Below are 27909 nucleotides of genomic sequence, written 5' to 3'. Positions count from 1 at the left end.
GATCTACTGGGATTTTCATGCACAACCATCTCTAGGGTTTACAGAGAATGGTCCCAACAAGAGAACATATCCAGTGAGCGGGGGTTGTGTGGACGGAAATGCCTTGTTGATGTCAGAGGTCAGAGGAGAATGGGCAGAGTGGTTGGAGATGATAGAAAGGCAACAGTAACTCAAATAACCACTCGTTACAACCAAGGTATGCAGAATAGCATCTCTGAACGCACAACACGTCCAACCTTGAAGCAGATGAAGACCACCCGGTACTAGCAAGGTGTACCTAATAAAGTGGCCGGTGAGTGTATATATATATATAATACAGTTAAATTACTGTTTTTTTTCAAAGGAGTTTGGTGGCTTTTTTTTTAGGTGTCTAAAATGCATTTAGCTGCTGCCTCTGTCCACAGCTGTACATTACTTTGTACTCCTGTCTGTTTCTACCGACTCCATCTACTGTAGTTATACACTGACTATGGAGAAGAACCTCGTACAACCACACTGAGAACTTGAACTTTACAGTTGTTGAGTTCTCATGACATGATAACGTCATCGTGCCGATGAGCGTCACAGCAATCACACACACCTTCCTCTTCTCTAGTTTTTACTATCTCTTTATTGAGGTCAGTTGAAATAAAGTTATTTCTCTCTCCAGGTTTTCACACCCAGAACATTATTACAGAACCAACTTCTAAAGTTGAACACGTGGATGCTGGTGAACTTTGACCCCTCGTCCTACGCCAGAAAGGGTCGTCGTCGTCACAGCATTTTAGATAAGAACTATAAAACAGTGAGAAAGGTTTACAGTATGAATCAGTACCGTCTGCTGGTGGAGGACGGGCTCTCCGTAAACGTCCGTTGGTGGGATATTAGAAAATTTCACACCCATGTGAGTGTTTTGTCAGCGGGGCGCTGCAGCTGTCTGGATTCCTGAGGGGGCCGGGGGTGAACAACAGCTCCTCAGTCCGGCCTCTACTCCACTAAATACTGTCGTTTCTCCTTTCAAAGCTCTACGCTGCCATTGTTAGTGAGCCAACTGCACTTAACGCTCTCTTAGTTTGCAGATAGGCTGGACGGATAAGAAGCCACGCAGGTGAGAGCGACCCCGCCACCGCCGACGCCGCCGCTCTGGATCCTGGCAGTCGTCTCCCAAGAAGGACGACGTCGCCTGCGGTGGGGGGGTCTGAGGAGGGATTAGTGCTACTAAAAAGGAGAGAAGGGGTCGAGGCTGGCCAGTGTTTATGTCTCCCACATTCTCGCCCTATCTCACTGTAAAAAAAAAACATAAGCTCCCCGTTTCAAATGCATCTGTCTGTGATTGGCTGCACTTTCCACTTGGATTTTCTCCAGTTCATCGAGCCGCCTCGGCCGGAGGAAAACAAGCCGACAGCCGAGCTCAGGAGCTCCCAGTGGACCACATTCCTGCTGCTTGTTTTCTTATTCCACCTTTAGCCCTCAGCGGTGAATACCAGGCCCCTGGAAGAGAGGGAGAAAGAAAGGGGATTAAAGAAAACCTAGAAAGTTGTGATACAGAACATGATAGGGGTGGGAAAAAATAGATTCACTTATGTATTTTTTTATGATTTAGAAATTTTTTAACGCCAGAATGGATATATCTGCTTCATCTGAGTCTTTGTGGAGGTAGAAGGAAGTTACAGCTTTTATTGTGGTAGTCTGAGTAACGTGACGTCATATCCGTCCCGTATCCGTCAACCAAAACAAACCTCAGAAAGTCTAAAACGTTGGAGGGTCAGCGTGGATACGACCTGCACCCTCCCATGTTAAATCCAGCGTGGTAAACACTACACATCCAGTAAAGGATGGAAACACTTTGGGTTTCACACATTGACAGGAAAAGCAGAGCTAGACAGAGCAGAGCTAAAGCTGCATGCTAACTCCGTCACGGACAGGAAACGTTACGGTATGGCGGTAACGTGGCGGTGGAGCCGGCCGTTGCTCTCGTCTCCGTGGTCAAATGGGCCGACGCTACGACTGTAGAGCACCCAGATACTGACATTTGTGTTCTCTGCATTGAAACGGCCCCGATGGAGCTGACCATGCATGATAAAGAGAACGGAGCTGACGGGAGAGCTAGAGACCACCTTGGAGTGTTGCCAGATCTCGTGAGAGAAACAAGCAACCGGGTCTCTAGAAACAAGCCCAAAAGAATCAACCTTCCCCCCAAACATGCGTCCTTACCTACCGACCACAATATGAGAGAGAGAGGCGGCCACTCGATCAATTATATTTTTTGTATTTCAATTTTATCTTGTAATTTTTATTTTTTCTTGTTAACTAAACTTAAAATAAGCTGAACATTTAATTTAATTTTTGCATTTCGATTCCAAAAGAAAAATTTCCAAAAGAAAATTAAGAAAAATAGTCTGAAAAATGTAAACAAAAACAAAAAACAAATACAGAAAAAAAAATCCAAAAAATATTCGAAAACAAGTCAAAAAATGTCTGCCTTTCCTTTATATACTGCAAATACACACATGGGACTACATAGGTGTAAACAAAGGGAACTGTATATACAAAATACATCTATGGAAATAAGAGTGATGGATTATATTCAGCAGAAGAATAAAACATTACATGTCCCTTATAAATTAAAAAGAAAATACCACTAATTTGTCTTTACGTTTTGAATTGAATTTAATAAATGATGTCTGATATATTTGACTTCAGGACGTCTCTGACTACATACATGCTGAATATCAAACATTTTTACTGGATTAATTTAAATATTTTCCAAAGTAAAAGTCCCTAGAAGTGTTTGATTCAACTCGTCTCAGTCTAGTGTTAAAATACGTTAACAAAAATCACAATAAATCAAATCGCAGTACTTAAAACTCACAATAAATATTGAATTGTCACCGTAGTATCGTGGTGGTATTGAATGTGTAGATTGGCGTATCGCCCCCCTCCCCTCACTAATGAGCATAAGGACCACAAACACTTTAATAGAGTTCATGACCTCCGTCAGCAGCTCTATCAGCGTTGGAGGCAGCGAGACGAGGCGGTTTGTGCTCCAGCTGGCGGTGACGGGCCTGCTGGTAACCCCGGGAGCTCGATCCCGCCACCGACAGCCGTGCACAATGACCCCCTTCTTGACAGCAGAGTCTGAGGCCCGGTGACTCGCTGCCAGCCCCCCGCTATCCATGAGAGGACGCAGCGGTGCCAGCGAGGAAACAATGAGGCCTCTATTAACCAACATCAGTTGGTCATTACGGAGGGAGGAACATCTCGGGGACGCTCTCGCTCTGACGGCCAGAAAAGATCTGCTACAGAGGAAGAAATACTTCATAATGTATGTTCTTCTTTATACATTTACACCAGGTGAAATCTGACAGGTGACTACTCGGGAAACTAGAAGGGAAAGCTCCACATTAAAACCAGTAACACATTAATAGGTTGAGCTGTTATCTACAGAACAAGAGCAGAGTCCATCATTATTATTATTATCTGAACAAGTTAGCAGATTATATGAGGAAGGACTTAAATCATCTCACTCAACAGGTTGTTAAAGACTTAAATCAAATCAAATAAGAGTCCCCATCCAGACATCTGCTCTGATTTTCAGCAAAAAAAAAGGAAGAAAATGTTTAAATTGCAGCATGTGTTCTCTGCCCGCTTCACGTTTCCACATCACACTTGTGTAAGTTGCACGTTGCACCATTGTGATGTCACAAAATCATGCTCGTACACACATAGTATGAATATAGTCTTACAGAAACGTTCCTCCTCCGTCAGCACATGAAAGTGAAAACAGCCTCCGAGCTGAAACTCTGCACCGCGGAGGTCATGTTTATCTTTACATGCATCAAATCAAACCGTGCTGCCCGGCTACGCTATGCAGTCAAATGAAGAAGAATGTGCTTCTTAACTGATCCTCCATATGGACGCTCTGTTTTCAATTTGCCTCAGTCAGTTGGGAGGTCAAAGGTCAAGGATCAGCCACAGAGCACAGCAGCAGATCTGAAGCCTGCAGGATGGTTTCTGTTAAACCATCACTTCCTGTTCAAACGAGTGAAGCTTTGAAAACATGACTGTGTGCACCGAGGACACAATTTATGTTTTAGATAGATAGATGGATAGATGGATAGATGGATAGATGGATAGATGGATAGATGGATAGATGGATAGATGGATAGATGGATAGATGGATAGATGGATAGATGGATAGATGGATAGATAGATGGATAGTAACTTTATTAATCCCGAGGGAAATTCAAGTTTCCAGTATCACAGTTCCATTGTGCAAAAACATGTTAGTAAAAAGGCAGTAAAAAAGTTAGTGAAAAGTACAAAGAACAAAAAAATATATACCAGATATAAAAATACAAGATGATGAAGAAAACTGTTAAAACTGAATATAGTGCAGAGTAACAGCTGTGATACACGACTATTAAAAAAGTGAATATAGTGCAGAAGAGACTGTTAAAATTGTTGAGATTGTTTTTCTGTTTTAGGTTTTAAGTTTAGTTTAAGTTTTATTTATGTTATTTTTTTGTTTGTTTTTAAGTTCAAGTTTTATTTTTCAATATTTTTTAGTTGAAGTTTGTTTTTTTTATTTTAAGTTTTATTTTATTTTTTTATTCTTTTAAATTAATTTTATTCAATTTTTCAGGTTTTATTTTTCAAGCTTTCTTTAAGTTTTATTTTTAATTTAATTTCGTAATTACGTTTAAGTTTTACACTATTTATTCATATCAATTCGTTTTTGTAAGTTTATTTTTCATTTTATTTATTTTATGTTTAGTTTTTTCCAAGTTGTTTTTTTAGGTTTAAGTTTAATTTTATTAATTTATTTCTTTTAAGTTTAGTTTTCAAATTTTTTTTAAATCTTATTTTATTTTAATTATTTTTTTAAGTTTAGTTTTCAAATTTTTTAAGTTTATTTTATTAATTTATGTTTATTTTATTTTAAAGTTTTTTAGTTTTTTTTTATTATTTCCACTGTGGAATCCTGCTGATGTCATCCTCCCTTCACTGTTAAAGTAAACCAGTGTGCTCTCACCTCCTGGTTCCTCCTGGTTCCTCCTGGCCCACCGTCCTCAGGAGGTCTTGTCCGGGCTGTTCTTCTGGTTCTTCTCGTAGCCCAGCTGCCTCATGACCTCGCTGCAGTAGGCCTCCACCTGCTGGATCTGCTCCACGCTGAGTCTCTCCCTCCAGGCGTAGATCGCCTCCTTGGCATCCCTGGATGAGATGAGGAACGGCCGGTCCGAGGAGTAGCCCTGACCGTGCGTCATGTTCAGAGCGAACCGGTCCAGATCCGGGAAGCTGGACAGGTTGGAGAAGTTGAAGAGTCTCTGCAGCTCCTCCAGAGGCCTCAGGACCAGGTCCTCGTAGCGGACTCTCATGTAGCTCCTCCGGACCCATGGAGGAGCGTTCAGAACCAGCAGCAGGTCGCTCAGCCAGTTCTCACAGATGAGCTCCATGGCGCTGGACACGTAGCTCTCGGCCCGGTTCACCCGGCTGCTTGGAACCAGCAGCCTCTTGTATTTATCAGTCTGCTTCTTGCTCCTCAGAACCTGGATGCTCTCCTTCACCAGAGCCTGCTTGGACTTCAGCCGGGAGTTGTGCACGGCCCTCGGGTCCCTGAACAGCTGGATGACCTGCAGGTTCACCTCCGGGTCTTTCATCAACGGAACCAGCGTGCTCAGGTCCAGAACCCGGACTCCTTTGATTACCATCACCGGGTACTTCATGCACTCCCTCTCCAGCTCCCTGATGTCTCTCTTCGGGCACTTTGCGCACAGATCCTCGCGCACCAGACCCACCTGGTGACGCAGGTGAGCGTCGCACAGCGGCTCGGAGCAGATCACCTTAGATAGAATAGAAAGCTTTACTGTAATTGTGTATTAAATAGAAGGAGATTCACAGTTTCTGGTCAGTGCTTTAAAAGAAATACTTGACGAGACTAAACCAGGCAAATAAAACATAACAGGTAAAACACACAGTTATAAAGCAAATAAAACAGGTAAAGTAGATGTAATAAATAAATATAAACAGAAGTGTTACACTAGAAGCAGTGGCGGCCGGCCAATAGAGGGCTCACTGAGTCACACACAAAAAAACATCACTACTACTATTAATAACAATAATAATAATAATAATACAAATTGTCAATATTTGTGTGTTTTAAATATGGAATGCACCCAGTAATATGTGTAATTTGATTGTAATGTGATTATATTTTGTATTAATAATCTGAATCTGTAAAGTAACTAAAGTTGTCAGATAAATGTAGTGGAGTAAAAAGTCTAATATTTCCCTCTGAGATGTCGTGGAGGTGGAGTAGGAAGTAGAAAGTAGAAAGTAGAAAGTAGCAGAACATGGAGATACTAAAGTAAAGTACAAGTACCTCAAAATTGTATTTAAGTATTTGGTTACATTCCACCACTGAGTACATGTTATACTGTTGTGTTTTTTAAAGCATTCTTTACTCTTCCTGTTAGAATAAAGTAATTGTTAATTATTTAACTGCAAAGTAGTAATGGGTTTTTGATACCTTCACTTTTTTTTTGCGTTAACTCACACTGGGATGTTTGATGATATTGATTAGATGTGACACCACAGCCCTACCGAGAAACATTTCCACCATCCACCACTGACTAGAAGTATAAAATAGATGTAATGTAAACAGAGGTAAATGCACTTGTAAAATAGGAGATAGGCTAGATGTAATAAATACAATGTAAACAAAGTTGCACTAGAGCTGTATATTGCATCAGGGATATATTAATAATAATAATAATAATAACAACAACAACAACTTGGATTTATATAGCGCCTTTCAAGAAACCCAAGGACGCTTAACAGACATAAATAAACACAACAAATGGAACGTAACAGTAGCTAGAGGCCATAGGCCTTGGTGAAGAGGTGGGTTTTGAGAAGTCTTTTGAAGCTGTCCAGAGATGGTGCGTTGCATATATATATATATATATATATATAGTCTCTAGGTGGAGGCTTCAGATCAGCCCAGTGGGTTTTTGTCTCTTTCTGCTCTGTATATTATTCATTTAGTTTTTTGTTTTGTTGTCTAGTCTGAAATTGTGCAAAACAAATAAACAAAGAAACTGTCTATGAGTCTGCAGGTGGAGGTGGAGGTGTGTGAGTCTGCAGGTGGAAGTGTGTGAGTCTGCAGGTGGAGGTGTGTGAGTCTGCAGGTTGAGGTGGAGGTGTGTGAGTCTGCAGGTGGAGGTGTGTGAGTCTGCAGTTGGAGGTGTGTGAGTCTGCAGGTGCAGGTGTATGAGTCTGCAGTTGGAGGTGTGTGAGTCTGCAGGTGGAGGTGTGAGTCTGCAGGTGGAGGTGTGCGAGTCTGCAGATAGAGGTGGAGGTGAGTCTGCAGGTGCAGTCTGCAGGTGGAGGTGTGAGTCTGCAGGTGCAGGTGTGAGTCTGCAGGTGGAGGTGTGCGAGTCTGCAGATAGAGGTGGAGGTGAGTCTGCAGGTGCAGTCTGCAGGTGGAGGTGTGAGTCTGCAGGTGGAGGTGTGAGTCTGCAGGTGGAGGTGTGCGAGTCTGCAGATAGAGGTGGAGGTGAGTCTGCAGGTGCAGTCTGCAGGTGGAGGTGTGAGTCTGCAGGTGGAGGTGTGAGTCTGCAGGTGGAGGTGTGCGAGTCTGCAGATAGAGGTGGAGGTGAGTCTGCAGGTGCAGTCTGCAGGTGGAGGTGTGAGTCTGCAGGTGGAGGTGTGAGTCTGCAGGTGGAGGTGTGCGAGTCTGCAGATAGAGGTGGAGGTGAGTCTGCAGGTGCAGTCTGCAGGTGGAGGTGTGAGTCTGCAGGTGGAGGTGTGAGTCTGCAGGTGGAGGTGTGCGAGTCTGCAGATAGAGGTGGAGGTGAGTCTGCAGGTGCAGTCTGCAGGTGGAGGTGTGAGTCTGCAGGTGCAGGTGGAGGTGTGAGTCTGCAGGTGCAGGTGGAGGTGTGAGTCTGCAGGTGGAGGTGTGTGAGTCTGCAGGTGGAGGTGTGAGACTGCAGGTAGAGGTGCGAGTCTGCAGGTGCAGGTGGAGGTGTGTGAGAATGCAGGTGCAGGTGGAGGTGTGTCTTTCACTCACCTTGTTCATCTTCCAGCCGAACATGAAGGCGGTGGTGAGGTTCTGGTTCGGACCGGAGTACAGTTTGAGCACGGAGAAGTCGCACCTGTAGAGCGCGCTCATCATGTCGCGCACGGCGCCCTGCAGGCTGCCCGCATCACCCGGATACAGAGCCTGCCAGATGTGCCACATGGGCTCGTACAGGTAGAACACACCTGGATGCTGGTTGAACAGCTCGCCCAGGAACGAGGATCCTGTCCTCCAGGTGGCGTGCAGGTAGATGTTCACCCGGGTCCGGCTCCGGTTCACCGCGTGCTGCTGCTGCTCCTCCTCGGTACCGTTAACATGATGAAGATGATGTTGATGATGATGGTCCCAGAGCTGCGCCACCGCGTCCTGCAGCTCCGGACATCTGGACTGCTGCTGCAGCAGGTTGTTACCGCGCACACCGGATTTATCCCGGTAGTCCAACACGTAGGGGATCAGCAGCAGCAGACCTGAGTACATCAGGATCAACAGCAGGTACTTCTTGTGGAGCCTCCTCTTCATCTCCTCTCTAACGCTCAGCTGCTGCTGCTTCCTCTTCTGCTCCTTCTTCTCTGGAGGCTCGCAGCGCGCTGAGAGGCGGCGCAGCTCTGACCGCAGGATTTATATCTAGGGGGTTTAACCTCGTTAACCCCGCCCCGTTAAAGACACAACTACCACATTATTACCTTCTCATGTTCACAGTCAAATACACGATGGAATGGATATAAATGTCTAGTTTGTGCTCATGTCTGTGTAAAACAGTCATAAAACGACGCAGAAGGAACTCCGTTAAATCAGATATCTCTCTAAGAAGAGTCTTTGACGACAAGAGGACAACCTACCATAACATCGCTGTAGAGGTGCAATCCATTATGGGAGATTTCATTTCATTTTTAATTTAATTTATTTTAAGTTTAGTTTTATTCTATTTATTTATTTATAGGGGTTGGGGTTAAGTTGAGGTTTTTTAAGTTTTATTTTTCAAGTTTTTTGTAAACTTGATGTTTTTTTAAGTTTATTTTATTTCTTTTATGTTTATTTTTTTCCAAGTTTTTTTTTTTAAGTTTAAGTTTAATTTTATTAATTATTTTTTTAAAGTTTAAGTTTATTTTTTAAGTTTTATTTTTCAAGTTTTTTAAGTTTAAGTGTTATTATTTTATTTCTTTTAAGTTTAATTTTTTCAAGTTTTTTTTTTTAAGTTTTATTTTATTTTTATTTGTTTCATTTGTATTTTAAATGAGTACTATTGTGTTTATTTCTTTGTAAAACATAAATAGATGAGCACCGTTAAATTGGAGATATCAAAGAGTCTTGACGACAAGAGGACAACCTACCTACCGTGACATCGCTGGAGAGGTGCAATGCATTATGGGAGATTTAATGAGACATTAGCGGACTCTTTGTTAGTAGTGTATTTAATCTGTAATGTGTTAGTTTCATCAATAGATATTGAATGTTTTCGCTGCCTCAAGTTGACAGTTTTAAACACGAACTTTTATATTAAATACACGGTGGAATATTGGTTATAAAAACGATATAAATGTCTAGTTTGTACTTATTTCTTTGTGAAACCGCCATAAAACGACGTAGATGAGCTCCGTTAAATCAGATATCTCAAAGAGTCTTGAAGGGAAGATGTTCCAACGGATAGTATCTAACGTAATCTGACTGTATTTGTTATAAAAGCGTTACAGAATTAGTACTTTGAGCTTATTTTTTTGTAAAACAGTCATAAAACTACGTAGAAGGAGCTCCGTTAAATCAGATATCTCAAAGAGTCTTTGACGACAAGAGGACAACCTACCGTAACATCGCTAGAGTGGTGCAATGCGTTATGGGAGATTTAATGAGAAATTAGCGGTCCCGTTTTATTTATATAAATTGTTTTTGTTTTTAAGTTTTATCATACATTTTTTTATTTTATTTATAAGTTTATTTTTTTCAATTTTTTCAGGTTTTATTTTTCAAGCTTTTTTTTAAAGTTTTATTTTATATTTAATTTATTTTCTTTTAAGTTTAGTTCAAGTTTTTTAAATTTAAGTTTTATTCTTTTTATTTATATCAAAAAAAAATTTAAGTTTAAATTGTTGTTTTTTTCAACTTTTTTCGTAAAGTTTAAGTTTTTTTCAAGTTTATTTTTCATTTTATTTCTTTTATGTTTAGTTTTTTCCAAGTTTTTTTTTTTTTTAAGTTTAAGTTTATTTTTTAAAATTTATTTTTCAAGTTTTTTATTTATCTTTTATTTTAAAATTGAAACAGATTTACTTTATTTTGATTTCGCGCATTCGCCCTCATTTGTTGTTGAGGCAAACTGGTAGAGTCTAGAAGGGAACCCACAAGCTGGAGAAACTCTCGCGAGATGCATCGCATTGTCTCTTGAATAGGCGGTCGGGCATCAAGTCTCGCGAGATATGCAATATGTGGGCTCCCTTCTAGGTACTACCTTGTTGAAGGCAGACGCAGCGCCATACATCCTCTAAAACTGTCGTTCCTTCGCAGATAAATGTCATTATCTGACATGTTCTGGTTCGTGGCGACTCTTTAGCTTTCAGACTCAACAGGGCTTGCATCCAGACGGTGACAGGCAGCTTACATTAGCTCTAAATGTAGTTTAACTGAAGCTAACTGAAGCAGCATCATGACTCACTGGAGCCTCTTCGAGAAGGAGACCGAGAGAGAAACCAGGAGGCTGATCAGATGTATCAGCGGGATGGAGGAGGACGAGGACGACCAGAACCAGAACCTGCAGCTGGCTCTCAAGTTCGCCTCGTCCAACTTCAAGTGGGTTAGACACTGACAGCATGCTAATGTGATGCTAGCATGCTAATGTGATGCTAACATGCTAATGTGATGCTAACATGCTAATGTGATGCTAGCCTGCTAATGTGCTAGAGTGGTGCAATGCATTACAGGAGATTTAATGAGAATTAGAGGTCCCTATTTATTTATATTAATTGTTTTTGTTTTTAAGTTTTAATTTATTTTTTATTTTATTTATAAATTTATTTTTTTCAATTTTTTCAGGTTTTATTTTTCAAGCTTTTTTTTAAGTTTTACTTTATTTTTTATTTAATTTCTTTTAAGTTTAGTTCAAGTTTTTTAAGTTTAAGTTTTATTTTATTTATTTATATCAATTATTTTCTAAGTTTAGTTTTTTTCATTTTTTCATTTTTATTTTATTTCATCTATTTTATTTGTCCTTTGTATAAACCTGTGACTTCTTGACCTCCCCTGAAATTCTCTCTCCATTTCTTTTTTTTTTTTTCATTGACTGGATTTTGTGCAGTTTTATATATGTGCAAATAAATACATAAAAAAAAAAATAGTAACAGTGTCCTCTGTTTACAGGTTTCATCGGTTCTTGGACGTGGACAGTCATAAAGTCCAACGCAGCATAACAGGGTGAGTCTGTGGTGCTGGTTGGTGCTCTTCTCTCTCTTGCACTGTCTATAATTATATATATATATATCTTATCTATAAATATAGATAGATATATAACAAATTCTGACTTTACAAAGATAATAAGGTTCAGTTTTGATTGACATTGTCAGAGATGTTTATTATTGAGGTTGTAGTTTTAGTGGTGTTGAACTGGACTGCATTCTATTGACAGGTGTTTCTAATATTTTGGCCACTCTATTTACATACATGAGAGGGGCAGAATATTAGAAACACATTTCAATATAATGTACTCCAGAACAACACCGTCCACCTCCCACTACGACCTCAATAATACACATAAAGTAGAATTATTACCTTCCTGACAGTGTCAACAAAAAGTGGCAGAGCTGTTGTATTAGATTATACAAGTGTACCCATTTGTTTTGTTTATATAGCAGGGACAATGCACAATACATACTGTATATATTGTATAGGGCTGCAGAATTAATCACAATTTTTATCGAAATTGCAATATGGTCTACTGCAATTTTTAAATCGCAGGATGAAGAGGAAATAGCAATATTTGTTTAAGGTTATTTGTGTGTCAAAATAGCATTTTAAATTTAATATTGTGGTGCTGCAGAGATGTCCTGGCCTTCACATCATATTCTACAGGTTTAAGAAAACATCTTTGTTTGGTTCAGATCCCCGCATAAATCACACCATAATCTACTGTGTTTCCAGAATCTATGAGAAGCTGATGGTCCATTCAGACGAGAGTAAAGCAGAAAGCTGGAAGAGGCTGACTGAAGAGTTCCTGAACTCACCTTTACCCAACACAGATGGAACAAAGGTAGGACACAGCAGACAGATAATTAACTCATTAATGGAGTCAAAGAGTCACATATTCATTTTGTGTTTTTCTGTTTTTTACAGAATGATGCTCACTACAGCGTCCTGTCGCTGCTGCTCTTCTTATCGGGGTCCCCCTCCAACACAAACTTCACTGAGAGACCCAGAATAAAGGAGGCTGGTGAGTCTCACAGAGGCTTTGTTTTACTTATTGTGAAGCTTTTTTAATTCTTTTAAAGACGCTTCCATGTCCATGTTGATCATTATGGCTTCATGTTGTGTCTGCAGAAGAAGTGGACGACTTTGACTGGGCTAAATATCTGATGGAGGGTGAGGACATAGACATCGGACCGTACCCAGACACCCCCGTGAGTAAATCAGAACCACCACCTTTTATGGACATGAATGACCTCAGTGTAGTTGGATCTCTTTCTAAATCAGTTCCGACTGGTTTCTAGGAGTGGTCTGAGGAGGAGAGCGAGGACGATGACAGCCAGCAACCAATCAGCAGGGAGGACTCTGGGATCCAGGCGGACAGAACGCCGCAGGACGACCAGGACAACAACAACAAGACAGTTCCAGTCACATGGAAAGGTGCAGACAGCATCTTCACACACACGAACATCTGTGTGTCTCCATGTTGAAGCTGGTTTTGAATATGAGAATAATTCCAGTTTGTATCTTCACCCAGTGGGTGAGCCTGACGCCCGGGTCTGGCTGGAGCAGCACGTAGTGACTCCGTACTGGGTCGCTCATGCTCCTCGTTTTCCTCACAGCCTACATTTACACTCCAACCTGCTCAATGTATGGTAAGTTAACTCTTCTACAGGACTTTAGAATATTATGACGGCGTATCAGGGCCATGCTAGGTAAAAAAAATTATAAATTACAGAGCCGAGGGAGGGGGGATAATATTCAGAGAAAAAACTTGGAATACATGAGAATAAACTCTGATATTTTCTGAAATTAAAGTGGTAAATTTACGGAAAGAAACTCACAAATTTATGACAAAAAAACTTGAATATTCTCTGAGATTATAAAGTCATACATTTACAAGAAAAACTCAAATATTTTCTGAGAATAAAGTGATAAATTTACGAGAAAAAAAATTTGAATGTTCTCTGAGATTAAAATGGTAAATTTATGAGAAAAAACTCACAAATTTACAAGAAAAATTTTAATATTCTCTGAGATTATAATGTCATAATTTTACGAGAAAAAAATGCACAAATTTCCGAGAAACAAAACTCAAATATTCTTTGAGATTAAATTGGTAAATTTATGAGGAAAAAGACAAATTTATGAGAAAAATACTTGAATATTCTCCGAAATCTTACGTCAAAAAGTATTTACGTTTTGTACAGGCCCAAAAGACGTGGTAGTGATTGGCTTCCTGGGAAAGAAAATACGCATTTTTGTATTAGTTGTAGCAGAAATGCAAACACATTTTCAGGTTTGAGATCTTCAGATAATTAAGTGGTCTAAAAGATAGCATGTTAGCGTTCTTTCAATAGTGTTTTATTTTTTGCTAATTTGGCAGCTGTGTCAGATTAAACTCTCCTAAAATAACTAATAACTCAGTTTAAATAGTATTGGACCAAAAATGATTTAATACCAGTCAATAATAATGTCTAATACTGACTCATAGAGTGTCTGTTTATCAGTTGATCATTTTAAAATAGACTGGTTGGTGACATTTGTGAGTAGAAGTGATTAGAGAAGTTAACCTTCAGCATGTCTCTTCTCAGGGATCAACACTTGTATAACACGGATCCGTTGTATCTGCCAGAAGAGAAGGCCTTTGTCACAGAGACACAAGTCATCCGGGAGACGCTGTGGTGAGACGTGACTGTGATCATTGTACAAACTTACAAAGAAATATATTTCTCACATGTAATGCCTTTTATTATCCTGTAGATCCCCAAACATTTGTTGGTTTTTAGAGAACATTATTCTCGTATCAACACCTCGATGTTGTGTTGTCAGAAAGCTGAGCTGTGTGTTGTGTTGCAGGCTTCTCTCCGGGGTGAAGAAACACTTTATATTCCAACACCACGACGGAAAAGTGTCAGTGAGGAACAACGTGGTGGTGACTCATCTGACCAGCGTGAGTTTAAATCTCTTTAGATTTTAATAAAAGTGTCTTTAGCCGGTCGTACTGTAGGAAACACTGTGTGTTTTCTCTCTCTCTGTCGCTGCAGAACTGTCTGCGCTCGGTTCTGGAGCACATCGCCGTATATGGCCAGGCGGTGTTCAGGCTGCAGAGGTTCATAGACGAGGTGACGGGCCACAGCTCGGAGCCGTGCCCGCCGGGATCCGGTTCCTCCTACAGCTCCAAGAAGGGCTCCGAGCCTCCCTTCAGGACCTACCAGGCCTTTGTGTGGGCACTCAACAAGTACTTCACCAGCTTCAAAGAGGAGCTGACCACAATTGAGAGGGAGATCATATGTAATGGTAAAGTACAAGTATGTTTAGAGGGGGCTTTGAAACAGTTGGGTAACTCTGGATAGGATGATTTACCTCATCACATCACCGTGTAACAGCAGCATAAGATAACGCTCGTATCACAATACAACAATACAGGTTTGTGACATGGTGTATACTGTACTAGACTCTCAGCCTTTTGAGTTACACAACACGCCAGTGAAATGCCGGCAAGGTCAACTTAGTTCATCTTAGTGTCAAAGGAAAACGTAACTTCTTGCCAAAGGGTGAGCCTCAGGGACCGTGTCCACCAAAATGTTTTTTTCCCCAGCTGAAAACGCTCAGCCTGGGGCGCTTGAGAGCACTTTGAGTGCAGCTGAGACGCTCTGGTTGCGTCTGGTTGCTATGATACAGAATATCCGCGGTAAAGTAAACATGTCGGCACCAAGTAGAGTACTCGCTCTGGATGAAGGCTGAAGCACGAAGGGAGAGAGAGGACGGACCTGCAGGTCTGTGTGAGTTCATGAGATTTTATAGGGGAGGAAACATTTCGGCGAGTTCCATCGTTCAGTTCAGATTCAGATCAACTTTATTATCCCACACTGGGAAAGAAGGCATAATTAGCTATAGAGCCATGGATTTTAATAACGCAGTGGATAGTTTTGCAGGAAACTGATGAGGAAGAAACGCCTGTTTTAACGTCAGATAGCTGCCACTGTGTGTTTATGGCTCTTTAATGAATAGTACAGTAATTCAGAATCAATCAATCAAATTGTTTTAATAAAATAGATATTAAAGAATGACCACCTGCTGCTCTCTGTACAGTATTAAACATCTGTCCCCACCCCTGGTTACCAGTATTTAACATCTGTCCCCACCCCTGGTTACCAGTATTTAATGTAAGTCTTCAGTCAGCCGGTGTCTGATGCATCTTCCTCTCTTGCAGATGAGACGGTGACCCTGTCTGCAGTCCTGGAGCGACTCACCCCTCACTTGGCCCAGATCAAAGTGCTCCACAAAGTCTTCTGCACCGGGGTCGCTGAGGTCCCCCCCGAGACCCCCAACGTGGTCCGGGCCTCTCACCTGCTCAACACCCTGTACAAGGCGATCATAGAGTACGACAGCGTCGGGGAGGCGTCGGAGCAGGCGGTCAGTTTGTCTTCCTGAGTATTAAAGCTCTGTGAAGGAAACCGTCTGTATGTCTGATCGTCCCTGTGTGTCCTCTTCCCTTCTAGGTGGCCTTGTTGTTCTCTCTGTGGACGGAGACGGTCAGACCGTATCTGGAGATTGTGGATGAATGGATTGTTCACGGCCACCTGTTTGACCCGGCTAAGGAGTTCATCATCCAGAGGTATGTAGCGGAGGTTAGTGAACGAGGATAGAAGATGTGTTGGTGGCTACACTATAGTAAGTTTCCTTCTATTCTGCTCAGGAACAAAGACGTCCCAGTGAACCACCGGGACTTCTGGTACGCCACCTACACGCTGTACAGCGTGTCTGAGACGGTGGACAACGAGGAGAAGCTGAGCAACGACGCCGCCAGCGGCAGCTCTGGAGGGGACCAAGGCTCCAGCAACAGGCAGCTCACCATGGTGTCCTTCCTCAAACCCGTCCTCAAGCAGATCATCATGGCCGGGAAGTCCATGCAGCTGCTCAAAAACCTGGACTGCAAGGAGACGGAGCAGTCGGACAGATCCTCCAGAGGTCAGTGTTCTGTTTGGGATGGGCGGATCGATACTCACAAGTACTCATTTGGTATCGATTCCTTTTAAAAAATATCGACAATAAAATTAAACTAGAATGGCACTCTGAGAGCGCAGACCTCCGCCAAGCTGCCCGAGGACGAACCTTGCACGCAGTTGCACACTTCCACATCAGACATGTAGGAGGTCTGCAGAGAGCGAACTGAATGTCGGATAATGGGAGAATGGCAGAAAGGAAAGGTAGCGTCGTGTGGTGCTACTTTTTCCCCTGCAGAAAAAATGACTAAGAAACACGAGTAACTTCTTTAAACATAAAAAAACAACTCAAACACAAAACACAAAAACAAGAACATGCCCGTTCATCCATCATTCATCACAATCTCATTTTAAATTTGGTCGTTACATGAGTTTCAAGTTCTTTTTAAACTTGTGCACAACAATTAGAGTGAAGCAGTCGTTGGCAATAAAGATGTTGGATCTCAGACTCCCTCCAACAACTCAGGCTCATTAAACATGCAAGCTATAAAAAAAGAAGAAGGAAAATCACGCAAATGAAAGCAAAATGAGAATCTAAGACATAAAATAGTGTATAAAAATGTAGGGCTAAAACATAAACATGAATAAAATGTAAAATAAAGTAATATAAAAATGTTTTTTTTCTTCTAAATATTACCAAAAAAATCACATTCACAGCTCCCAAAGTCCCAAAGAGCTCCACAGACAGACAGACTCAGGAAATCCATCAAACTGTACAACACCTCTCTGGGGTGGGGGGGACAAAGGAGGACGGTCTGCAGGACAGATAATGCACATTATGCACTTTAATAGACTTTTTAATTCTGCACACCACCAACAGCTCTACTCTGCTCCTTCATAGACTGGTTTTACTGTATTCTACAAACAATGTACAGCTTTATTCTGCACTTTAGTCTATTTTTAAAAAACTCTCGACCTCAGTTCTTATCCTGCATTATATTCCATATTAGACATCTCTTAATCCCCTGGTCTCTACTGTATATCTCCTATATTTCATTTTTTATTATCCAGCATTATATCACTTCTTGCACTATATTCACATGTTTAATAGTCCCGTATCTCAGCTGTTATCCTGCACTTTATTCAGTTTTAACAGTTCCTTCATCTCCTGGTATTTTTAAATCTGGTATATTTTTTATACTTTATACTTTGTACTACTAACTTGTGCCTTTTTACTAATATGTTTGCACTATTGAACTGTGATGCTGGAAATTTGAATTTTCCCTCTGGATCAATAAAGTTACTATCTACCTACCTACCTGTCTACCTACCTCTCTACCTGTCTACCTGTCTACCTGTCTACCTACCTACCTACCTATATACCTACCTACCTACCTACCTACCTCTCTACTATCTGCCTCTCTGCCTCTTTATCTCGCAATTTAAGAAATGATCAGTATCGGTAAAATTGGAACAAAGAAGTATCTGGTATCGCCCGTCCCTACTGTGTTCCCCTCAACTACTTCAGGTTTCAGTTTGTGTTTTACTAAACAGAGCAGTCACAGTGTTGCTGTATGTTTTTGTGTTGCAGATGCAGAGAGGAAGAGTTTATACACTTTGTTTCTGGAGTCGGTTCAGTCACGTCTCTGCAGCCAGGAGGAGTCGCCCACCGACACCGTGACCGAGCAGCAGGCCACGAGGAGGAGCCTCATCAAGATGCAGTCCATCATCACTCAGCACCTGGAGATAGAAGACGTCCACGACCCGCTGCTGGCCATCAACTTTGCCAGGTGAGCAGCTACCGCTACGTTCACCTCACAGGTAACTCTTCAGACTATCAGACTGACTTCAGTTCTGCTCAGAAATAAACAGTGAAGCACATTAAAACGCTAGAATATGAAAAACACTTTGATAATCCTCAGCTGTTATCCTTTCAGGAAGAAAGCTCAATTATATAATGGTTTTATAATCTCTCAAATGGTGCTGTCCAAAGACTTCAGAGGGATTATATATTATATATAGTGTGTATTTATATATTTTTGTCCCAGACTGTGTGTTGTTAAATCCAGAGAGTTTTTAAGTAGCTCTGGTGTGTGTTCCTCTCGGCAGGCTGTACCTGGAGCAGAGTGACTTCCACGAGCGTTTCTCCGGAGGGGATTTCATCGTGGACCGCTCCTCTCAGGCCGTCACCTGCCAGACGTTCGAGCTAACGCTGCGCTCCTGTCTCTACCCGCACATCGAGAAGAGGTACATCGAGTGCTGCGGCAACCTCATGAGGACTCTGAAGAAAGACTACAGGTGAGCATCTCTCCTGGGGTTATATGAGATTACATACAGCATATAGATCCTTTAGAGTGCCTTGATGTGTCCTCAGGCTACTGGGATACCTCCAAGCTATGAGGAACTACTTCCTGCTGGAAGCCGGAGACACCATGTACGACTTCTACACAGCTATCTTTGACAAGGTGCAGGAGAAGGAGAGCTGGCAGCAGCCGTCGTTCCTCAACGCTCAGCTGCAGGAGGCGGTGGGACAGCGCCACCCAGAGGACAGCAGCAGGTACTACATGTTTCTATGAGTGAAGGTGTGTCATGATGATCAGGAGGGTTATTTCTTATTGAAATTAGGAATGTCATGATTCCAGAAATGTACTAGTTAATACCAACACCAGTGAAATGCCACGATTCTCGATACCAATTCAAAACCACAGTAAAAAACTAAAGTAAAACAATAAATGAATGCACTTCAACATCCACGTTGTCATACGGGTTTTTGTTATGAAGTTAAACAAGTCAGAATTCTCTCTCTATTATCTATTTAATATTGATGTCAAAACATCAATATTAGATTGATTTTGACACACTACAGTACAATCGGCAGGACGAGAGCTAGACTGAGCTGCTTACCGTCTGCCAACAGCTAACGTTAACTAGCTCTCGTCCTGCCGATATCTACACAGCTTTGTTGTTCACAATGTAGCATTATCGGGGAAAAGAAAAGGTCCGTCCCCTGAAAGCGTCGATAGTGAGTTTACTGCGTCACAAGCACATTTGCTATCGTCCTCAAGATGACGGGACACCGTTAGTCTCAAGTACGGTAAACGAGTACTGTCACATTTTCAGATATTTGGCATCGACTTAGTTCTGAAGTATCGGTTCTCGTGACAACATTTTCACCTCATCACTTCATATTTTATAGGTTGTCAATCTTCTTGGAGACGATGGACCCCGCCAGGAAAAAACATCCTGTGAATAATCTGGAAGTGCTGACCCTGGGTTACAAGGTAAGCAGTGTAAATATACCAGGGCTGTCGATCGATTAAAATATTTAATCGCTATTAATCGCATGATTGTCTGTAGTTATTTGTGATTAATCACACATTTTTTATCTGTTCAAATATGCCGCCTTATGCAAATGTATGTATATATTTATTATTGTAAATCAATTAACACAAAACAATGACAGATATTGTCCAGAAATCCTCACAGGTACTGCATTTAGCATAAAGATTTATCATGTCCGAAAAAAATTCCAAAAAGAAGTCTGAAAAAAAGTCCAACAAATGTCTGAAAAATATCAGAAAAAAAGTCGGAAAAAAGTCTGACAAATGTATGAAAAAAAGTTTTAAAAATTGTCCGAAATATGTCTGAAAAAAGTCTGAAAAATCTGCTCCAATCATAACACGGCAAACTGCAGCCCAACAGGCAACAACAGCTGTCAGTGTGTCAGTGTGCTGACTCGACTATGACTTGCCCCAAACTGCATGTGATTATCATAAAGTGGGCATGTCTGTAAAGGGGAGACTCGTGGGTACCCATAGAACCCATTTACATTCACTGATCTGGAGGTCAGAGGTCAAGGGACCCTTTGGAGCGTTATTTAACATCCTTCACGACAAGCTAGTATGACATTTTTTTCACGATTTTTTTTCTGACATTTTTCAGACTTTTTTAAAACATTTTTTCAGACTTTTTTTTTTTTTTTTTAACTTTTTTTCAGACTTTTTTTTGAACATTTTTTCAGAATTTTTATTCAACTTTTTTCAGACTTTTTTTTTGAACATTTTTCAGACTTTTTTTTTTTTACTTTTTTAAAAGTTTTTTTTTTTACTTTTTTTCCGGCTTTTTTTGAAAAAAATTTCAACTTTTTCGAACATTTGTCAGACTTTTTTCTACTTTTTTGAAAAAAAAGTAACTTTTTTTCAGACTTTTTTTTGAACATTTTTTCAACTTTTTTCAGACTTTTTTTTAACATTTTACAGATTTTTTTTTAACTTTTTTAAAAGTTTTTTTTTTTAACTTTTTTTCAGACTTTTTTTTTTTAACATTTTTCAGACTTTTTTTTAACATTTTGCAGACTTTTTTTTTTTTTACTTTTTTAAAAGTTTTTTTTTTTACTTTTTTTCTGGCTTTTTTTTAAAAAAATTTCAACTTTTTCAACTTTTTTCAGACTTTTTATTTTGAACATTTTTCAGACTTTTTTTTTTACTTTTTTAAAGGTTTGTTTTTTTACTTTTTTAAAAGTTTGTTTTTTTACTTTTTTTCAGACTTTTTTTTGAAAAAAATATCAACTTTTTCGAACATTTTCAGACTTTTTTTTAACTTAAGTTTTTTTTTTTTTACTTTTTTTCAGACTTTTTTTTTTACATTTTTCAGACTTACTTTTAAACTTTTTTAAAAGTTTTTTTTTTTTACTTTTTTTCAGGCTTTTTTTGAACATTTTTTCAACTTTTTCGAACATTTGTCAGACTTTTTTCTACTTTTTTAAAAAAAAAAAATTGTAACTTTTTTTCAGACTTTTTTTTGAACATTTTTTCAACTTTTTTCAGACTTTATTTTTGAACATTTTTCAGACTTTTTTAAACTTTTTTTTTTTAAACTTTTTTTCAGACTTTTTTTTAAACTTTTTTCAGACTTGTTATTTTGAACATTTGTCAGACTTTATTTTTTTACTTTTTTTCAGACTTTGTTTTGAAAAAAATTCAACTTTTTCGAACATTTGTCAGACTTTTTCGACTTTTTTGAAAAGAACATTTTTTAACTTTTTTCAGACTTTTTTTTTTAACTTTAAAAACTTTTTTCAACTTTTTTGAAAGTTTTTTTTTTTACTTTTTTGGACATTTTTTGAAAGTTTTTTCTGACAAAACCCCTCACATATCTGGAGGTCAGAGGTCAAGGGACCCCTTTGAACATGGCCATGACAGTTTTTCCTCAACAAAAGTTACCATAAATTTGTAATGTTATTTAACCTCCTTGTTATCCTCCTGGTATGGCAAGTTGTGTTAATGCGTTAAAGAAATTAGTGGCGTTAAAATTAATTTGCGTCAATGCGTTATTATCACCTTTTTCAAACTGCCGTTGACTTACTGTATCTTCCTCTCCACAGGTTCCCTGGCCCGTTGACATTGTGATCAGCTCTGAGTGTCAGAAGATCTACAATCAGGTGTTTCTCCTCCTGCTGCAGATCAAATGGGCCAAATACAGTTTGGACACGCTTCGGTTCAGCGGTACGAGTCGAGGCCTTCAGGGTGTCACTTTAAAATCACCATGACAACACTACAGTACATTCTCCATCATATATAGTAGCTCCATTAGTTGATATGTATGAGAACCACTTGATCATGTGTGAACACCCTCAGGATATATGGAGCTTCTCTCCACCTCTACATTAATGTGTTTTGTTTTCTTGTAGATTTCACAGACGTCACTAAGAAGCTGGAGGAGGGGTCTCTGGCGGAGGAAGTGAAGGTCAAAGAGCCCATAAATCAACAGATTCACCGAATGTGTCTGCTGAGAGTCAAACTGATGCACTTTGTCAACAGTCTTCACAACTACATCATGACCAGGGTGAGAGGAGTCATTAAACAGAGCTGTTAACAGCAGGCAGGAGGAACTGATAACATTAATGGGGCACAAAATACCAGAACCACCACAGCAGCTAAATGCATCATCAGTCATGTTGTTATTTATGTGTAATTTCATGTGTAAACGTGATTTGCAAAAAATCAGCAATCTGAGACTCAGTGGCCGATCAGCTGAAAACCGTCCGGTCTCAATCGGCTGCCGATCGATCGATGCATCTCTACTTGTCTGGTCCTTTAAGTTGAAAATCTCTGTCCGCATCGTCTCTTGGCAGATCCTTCACAGTACAGGACTGGAGTTTCAGCACCAAGTTCAGGAGGCCAAGGACCTGGACCAGCTGATCAAGATCCACTACAGATATCTGGCAACCATTCACGACCGCTGCCTGCTGAGGGAGAAGGTAAACAGCACTCACTCACAGGGAAGAGGTTGAACTGAAGGTCTGGTTGAGGGCAGGTATTGTTAACTCTACACATTACATGTGGAAGCAGGATTTGGCGTTAGCGAGGTAACTTCAGGGTTAACTCTTCAGGGTTTTCCGTCCTACGAAGGTGGTTCACTTCTTACCGGGGTAGATCACCATGGTAACTGATGCTGAACAGCTGACCTGCTCCGGAGCAGGTTATGTTCCAGATAAGAGATCAACTCGTATAAAAGCACCTCCTACTGACCAATCAGAGCTCGGTGAGCAGATCGTATGATAATATCACACACAATATGAAAAAGTTACAGTCACAATCAGACTAAAAACAACACAGTTTAAACTGACAGATGCAGGAAGGACAGCTGGCTGGTTGCTGTGGGTGTTTACCGCTTTGATTTATGTTTTTATATTTATTTTTTTACTTGCTCTTGAGTCTGTTTCACACCGCCAGAGATGGAGGACGCAGCTGAGAGAAGGTTGAAATAGTCATACACGCCTTATCGTAATTAATGGATAAAATGAGGTGTAACACATCCATCCATTACATATATTAATGTCATTATATCTAAACGACTATATCTGACTTTTGAGTTTTGATCTCGTTTGTTCGGGTTAGTGAAACCAGATAAGGAGAAGATACCCTGGGTATGTTGAACTGGCTTCGTAGTACAGACCTCTGGTTTTCCTCAGCTGTAGCTGCACTGTAACCTCACTGAGAAGGCAGGGGGACAAAGAAATGAGTTTACAGTGAGGGATCAATGAATACACATCAATCACCTGTGAATGTTTTATTATATTATCTTGTTATTGTATTCCCTGTTCAGACTGAGGCCACTCAGTGTTTCCTTCATGTATTTCTAACCCTCAGTGTTTCCTTCATGCATTTCTAACCCTCAGTGTTTCCTCTGCTGTTGTGTTTTTCTCAGGTCAGTTTTGTGAAGGAGGCGATAATGAAGGTTCTCAATCTGGTGCTCATCTTCTCCGACCGCTGGCAGGCTGGATTTGGAGCCTGGAAGTAAGTTAGCGTTCACAGAAACTGGATTATAACCTGTGCTGCTGCAGCTTTATCGACCGGCCTGTTTTCTGTTTCACTCTCAGGATCGAGTCCATCGATAAAATGGAGTCCGATTTCAAGAACTGTCACATGTTCCTGGTGACGATACTCAACAAGGCGGTGTGTCGCGGCTCCTTCCCTCATTGTGAGTAGAACACTGATCCAGCTCTCTGATCTCCTATAAACTACACGTTAGATTAATTATCTGCTAGTTCTTTACTTTATATATCTTATGCACAGAAATAATTATGAAGAAGTAATCAGATCTTTGTTTTTCCTCTTGACAGTGGAGTCTCTGGCTCTCTCTCTGATGGCCGGCTTCGAGCAGTGCTGAGGAAACATGCATGTGTCTGTTCTGACTGGACGGAGTCTCATCGCTGTCTGTTCTCTGACTGCTCTCATTGTTCATGATGATGTGCAACGTATGATGTCATTGGTCATGATGATATGCAATGTGTGATGTCACTACCTGCTGCTCTTACTGTTGGAGACGGACCTGGACTACATGATTATCTGTCTGTTTAGGACCATCGTCAAACAAGCTACTTGTGAACAAACATAAACTTATTGTAACTTTTTGTATAAAGCTGTTTTTATACGAGCCGTTATGTTGTTAATAATGTGTAAATAAATATATGGAGCACAATAAATATTGCACAATGATGTAGGTATATGCCATGTTGTTATTGAACATAATATAACATTGCTTTATAATAACAGTGTATTAATATTAGTATTGACACAGTAATCGACTAATGAAGAGGTGACACAGTGAAGCAGAATAACTGCAGATCGTCTCACTAGTTTCATTTCTTTAATGCTCTGAAATTCAGCTCTTGGTTTATAAATTATCATATCACAAGATATTTCAGTTGTATATATGAGTTGCTACGAGACTAAAGAAATTTAACTTTTATTTATTTACTTTCATGTGCCTGTTTTTTTGTTTTCTACTTTATTTTCTTGTTTTATTTTTATTTACTATGATTTCCTGTATATATGGTTCTTTAAACCTGTTTGTCATCCATCATTTTTGAAAATATATGGTTATTGAAAGGGCATTTTCTTTTTTTTATTAGTTCTATCTAAATAAATAAATGACTAGATAAAATGCAACGGGAAGATTGTACATAAATAAATACATACATACATTTAAAATAAATTTAAAAAATATTTTTTAAATTTATAACAAATAAACTAAAGGGAAAATTAAACAAGAGTAAATTAATAAATAATGGAATTAATACAAGGATAAATAAAGAAGCAAATTAAAACAGAAATGTCAATTCATGTCAAATTTGATTAATTGATTAATTGATTAATGATAAGGGGGGAATCTGTTAAATATGGCATGCGTGTTTGTGTGTGATTGTTTGTGTAAGAAATGCTAATAAAAATAATACCTCTAGAAATAAAAGTAATATTTTATATATTTTGAAAAAATAACAACAGCTAGGTGGGAATAAGTAATAAACCCTCTCAAGCCCTGCCAGGACCCTCCATACTACAATAATTGACACTTCTAAACATCACACTATTAATTTATTTATCATAGAATCAGAATCAGAATGGTGTTTATTGCCAGGTGTAAGAGGTATACACTAGGAATTTGCTTTGGTTTTGTTGGTGCAAGTAAGCAGTATAATAACAAAAGAATAGATAAAAACGTTAGAATAAAATAAGAATAAAAAAATTTAAATTATACCAATATACAATATACAAAATAAGCTATAAACAAAAATAAAAATACTATAAATACTATATTTAAAAACACAAACTTGTATTATATTTTGGAAATGATTATTATAGTTGTAGTTCATTTTTATCCATGTGTTGTGTATGGTGGGGGAGGTTATATATATATTTTTTAAATCAATTTAAAAATTTATAAAAAAAAGAAATACATAAATAAATAAAACTGAAAATTAAACAGAAGAGTAAATAAATACGGGAATTAATGCAAAGATAAATAAAGAAAATTAAAACAGAAATATAATTTTCTGTTTTTATTTTACACATTACCATACACATTATCAATATATGTATATATACATATATATATATATATGTATTTATATACATATATATATAATAATATATAATATATTTATAATATATAATAAAAAAACAATTCTACCAATATACAATATACAAAATAAGCTATAAACAAAAATAAAAAATACTATAAATACTATATTTAAAAACACAAACTTGTATTATATTTTGGAAATTGTTATTATAGTTGTAGTTCATTTTTATCCATGTGTTGTGTGTGTGTTGGGGGAGGGTGTTTTGGCACTAATCACCCTCCATACCCTCCAGCAGCTTCTTACTGTACCGAACATTCCTTCAGTTTTACCTCCCTCCCTTCGGGTCTCTTCGGGTCTCTTCGGGTCTCTTCGGCTCTCTCCGGCTCTCTCCGGCTCTCTCCGGGTCCCTGCCCAGCCCTGTGGTGTGGTGGTGGAGGATTTCTCTCCTAGTGGAGGAGGGGTAGTATCGCAGGTTTTATACTCTTTGGCTGGTCAGAGCGGAGCGGAGCGGTTAGTTTCCTGTCTAGTTTCCCTGTTAGAGGGACAGGAAGGAACTCCCTGATCTCATCGGATCTACTATATACTCTCAGCTCGGCTCTCCCCCCCCGCCCATGAACATAACACCGAGGACCGAGGACCACATTCCTCCGGCCGACGAACTAAACGTCTTTGAGGACTGAGGACTTCTTCTTCTCTTCTTCTCTTCCTCCTGAGGGATCGATGTTCAAACATTCCAGTTTCTAACGGCTGAACTTCTGCTGCTGCTGCTAACCGACAGACAGCTCGGTGAGTTCAGAGATCCATCGGCTTCACAGCGTTTCTGATGACTTTAGGAGTTAGTAAAAGTTAACATGGAGCCGCTAAGTTAAAAACAGACACTGATTTTAAACAGATTTGTTAGTTTTAGGAGTTAAACAGCTGGTTTTAGTGTGGTTTTCCAGCAGCAGCAGCAGCAACAGGCCCGAGCTGCTGAGAGCTGAGTGACTAATCTCAGGCCTGTAACTACTGTACACACATTATTATTAACCTTACCACCACCAGAGTTACAGCCTAATGATACATGGTGGAGGCAGGAAGACTGTATCACATCTAAAACTCACTTTTATCAAAGGTTTTATAGCTCTAAACTTTACTTTAAAACACTTTTAGTGAGTTGTAGTAGAGTTGTGTGTTCACCAGGTGTGGCAGCTACAGGAGGAGCTTTTATTAAAGTTGATATTAAAACAAATCAAAGTTATACACTCTTAATTGAGCTGGCTAACTGTTAGTTTAGTGTAAAATCAATGAGAAACAGAAAAAGAGTTCTTATTTCTTATTTTTCCTCTTCTGTTTGTTCCTTTGGGAGTGTTGCGTTCAGGAACCAGACTGTATTCCCCACCCTCCTGGTGTTGCGTTCAAGCCCCACTCTAAAAATACCACTTCAGCCAGCCTTTCCTTCTTTTAAACATACTTTTATCAAAGGTTTTATAGCTCTGAACTTACCACTTCAGTCAGCCTTTTCTTCTTTTTGTAAACTTTTTATTTAAATGTTTGTTGCAGTACAGACCATGATAATAAGACAAAATAATAATAATAATCAAACCTCCATCTTTGGTACAGTTTGTTTTCATATTCTATACTGTATGTACATTTGTACTATACTTACTTTATATATATATATATATACCAATATTTTGTTGAATTTTGCATATACTTCGCACATACAACAACTAATCTCAGGCCCGGAGCAGAGCAGAGATACAACTACTGTACACACATTATTATTAACGTTAACACCACCAGAGTTACAGCCTAATGCTACATGCAGCACTAACAACACTTTATCACATCTAAAACTCACTATTATCAAAGATTTTATAGCTCTGAACTTTACTTTAAAACACTTTTATGTGAGTTGTAGTAGAGTTGAGTGTTCACCAGGTGTGGTAGCTACAGGAGGATAGAAGTGTATGTTAAAAAAATCAAAGTTATTCATTATTAATTGAGCTGTAGTGTAAAATCCATGTGAAACAGAAAAAGAGTTCTTATTTCTTATTTTTCCTCTTCTGTTAGTTCCTTTGGGAGTGTTGCGTTCAGGAACCAGACTGTATTCCCCACCCTCCTGGTGTTGCGTTCAAGCCCCACTCTAAAAATACCACTTCAGCCAGCCT

The 27909-nt window shown here is 39.5% G+C and overlaps 3 protein-coding genes across 9 annotated transcripts in view; 2 read left to right on the top strand and 1 right to left on the bottom strand.

The window, feature by feature from the left end:
* Window positions 1–592: 592 nt before the first annotated feature.
* Window positions 593–26522, bottom strand: chst7 (carbohydrate (N-acetylglucosamine 6-O) sulfotransferase 7). Of its 5 annotated transcripts, none has more exons than XM_037771078.1 (5): window positions 26513–26522; window positions 15521–15530; window positions 8051–8626; window positions 5015–5822; window positions 593–1470 (listed from the first exon to the last, which is right to left on the bottom strand). In XM_037771078.1, the coding sequence occupies exons 3-4, from the start codon at window positions 8576–8578 to the stop codon at window positions 5052–5054; spliced, it is 1299 nt and encodes a 432-aa protein (XP_037627006.1). In that variant the 5' UTR covers window positions 8579–8626; window positions 15521–15530; window positions 26513–26522; the 3' UTR covers window positions 593–1470; window positions 5015–5051. The 5 variants fall into 5 exon arrangements, with proteins under 5 accessions (XP_037627006.1, XP_037627008.1, XP_037627007.1 ...); XM_037771080.1 differs by having other exon boundaries at window positions 8051–8623; XM_037771079.1 differs by lacking the exon at window positions 26513–26522 and adding an exon at window positions 18604–18616 and having other exon boundaries at window positions 15521–15528.
* tubgcp5 (tubulin, gamma complex associated protein 5) lies at window positions 10437–24400 on the top strand. 2 transcript variants are annotated; one of them, XM_037771057.1, is made up of 23 exons: window positions 10437–10837; window positions 11405–11458; window positions 12182–12290; window positions 12374–12470; window positions 12581–12657; window positions 12748–12883; window positions 12981–13098; window positions 14038–14127; window positions 14303–14396; window positions 14491–14743; window positions 15660–15862; window positions 15949–16064; window positions 16146–16417; window positions 17984–18182; window positions 18502–18690; window positions 18767–18949; window positions 19589–19673; window positions 21776–21896; window positions 22082–22236; window positions 22526–22651; window positions 23602–23690; window positions 23774–23874; window positions 24017–24400. In XM_037771057.1, the coding sequence occupies exons 1-23, from the start codon at window positions 10695–10697 to the stop codon at window positions 24061–24063; spliced, it is 3057 nt and encodes a 1018-aa protein (XP_037626985.1). In that variant the 5' UTR covers window positions 10437–10694; the 3' UTR covers window positions 24064–24400. The 2 variants fall into 2 exon arrangements, with proteins under 2 accessions (XP_037626985.1, XP_037626983.1); XM_037771055.1 differs by having other exon boundaries at window positions 10438–10837; window positions 12578–12657.
* Window positions 26225–27909, top strand: part of cyfip1 (cytoplasmic FMR1 interacting protein 1) — a 40198-nt gene continuing 38513 nt past the window's right edge. Inside the window, exon 1 of one of the 2 annotated variants that reach the window (XM_037771051.1) lies at window positions 26225–26545. The gene's annotated coding sequence lies outside the window, so the exon portion shown is untranslated. The remainder of the gene's footprint in view (window positions 26546–27909) is intronic. The other variant, XM_037771050.1, reaches the window with a different exon arrangement.

Source organism: Sebastes umbrosus, chromosome 5 (assembly GCF_015220745.1).
Source record: "Sebastes umbrosus isolate fSebUmb1 chromosome 5, fSebUmb1.pri, whole genome shotgun sequence".
Lineage (NCBI taxonomy): Eukaryota > Metazoa > Chordata > Actinopteri > Perciformes > Sebastidae > Sebastes > Sebastes umbrosus.
Note: the sequence above shows the minus strand (reverse complement) of the source record. Positions and strands in the feature narration are given on the sequence as shown.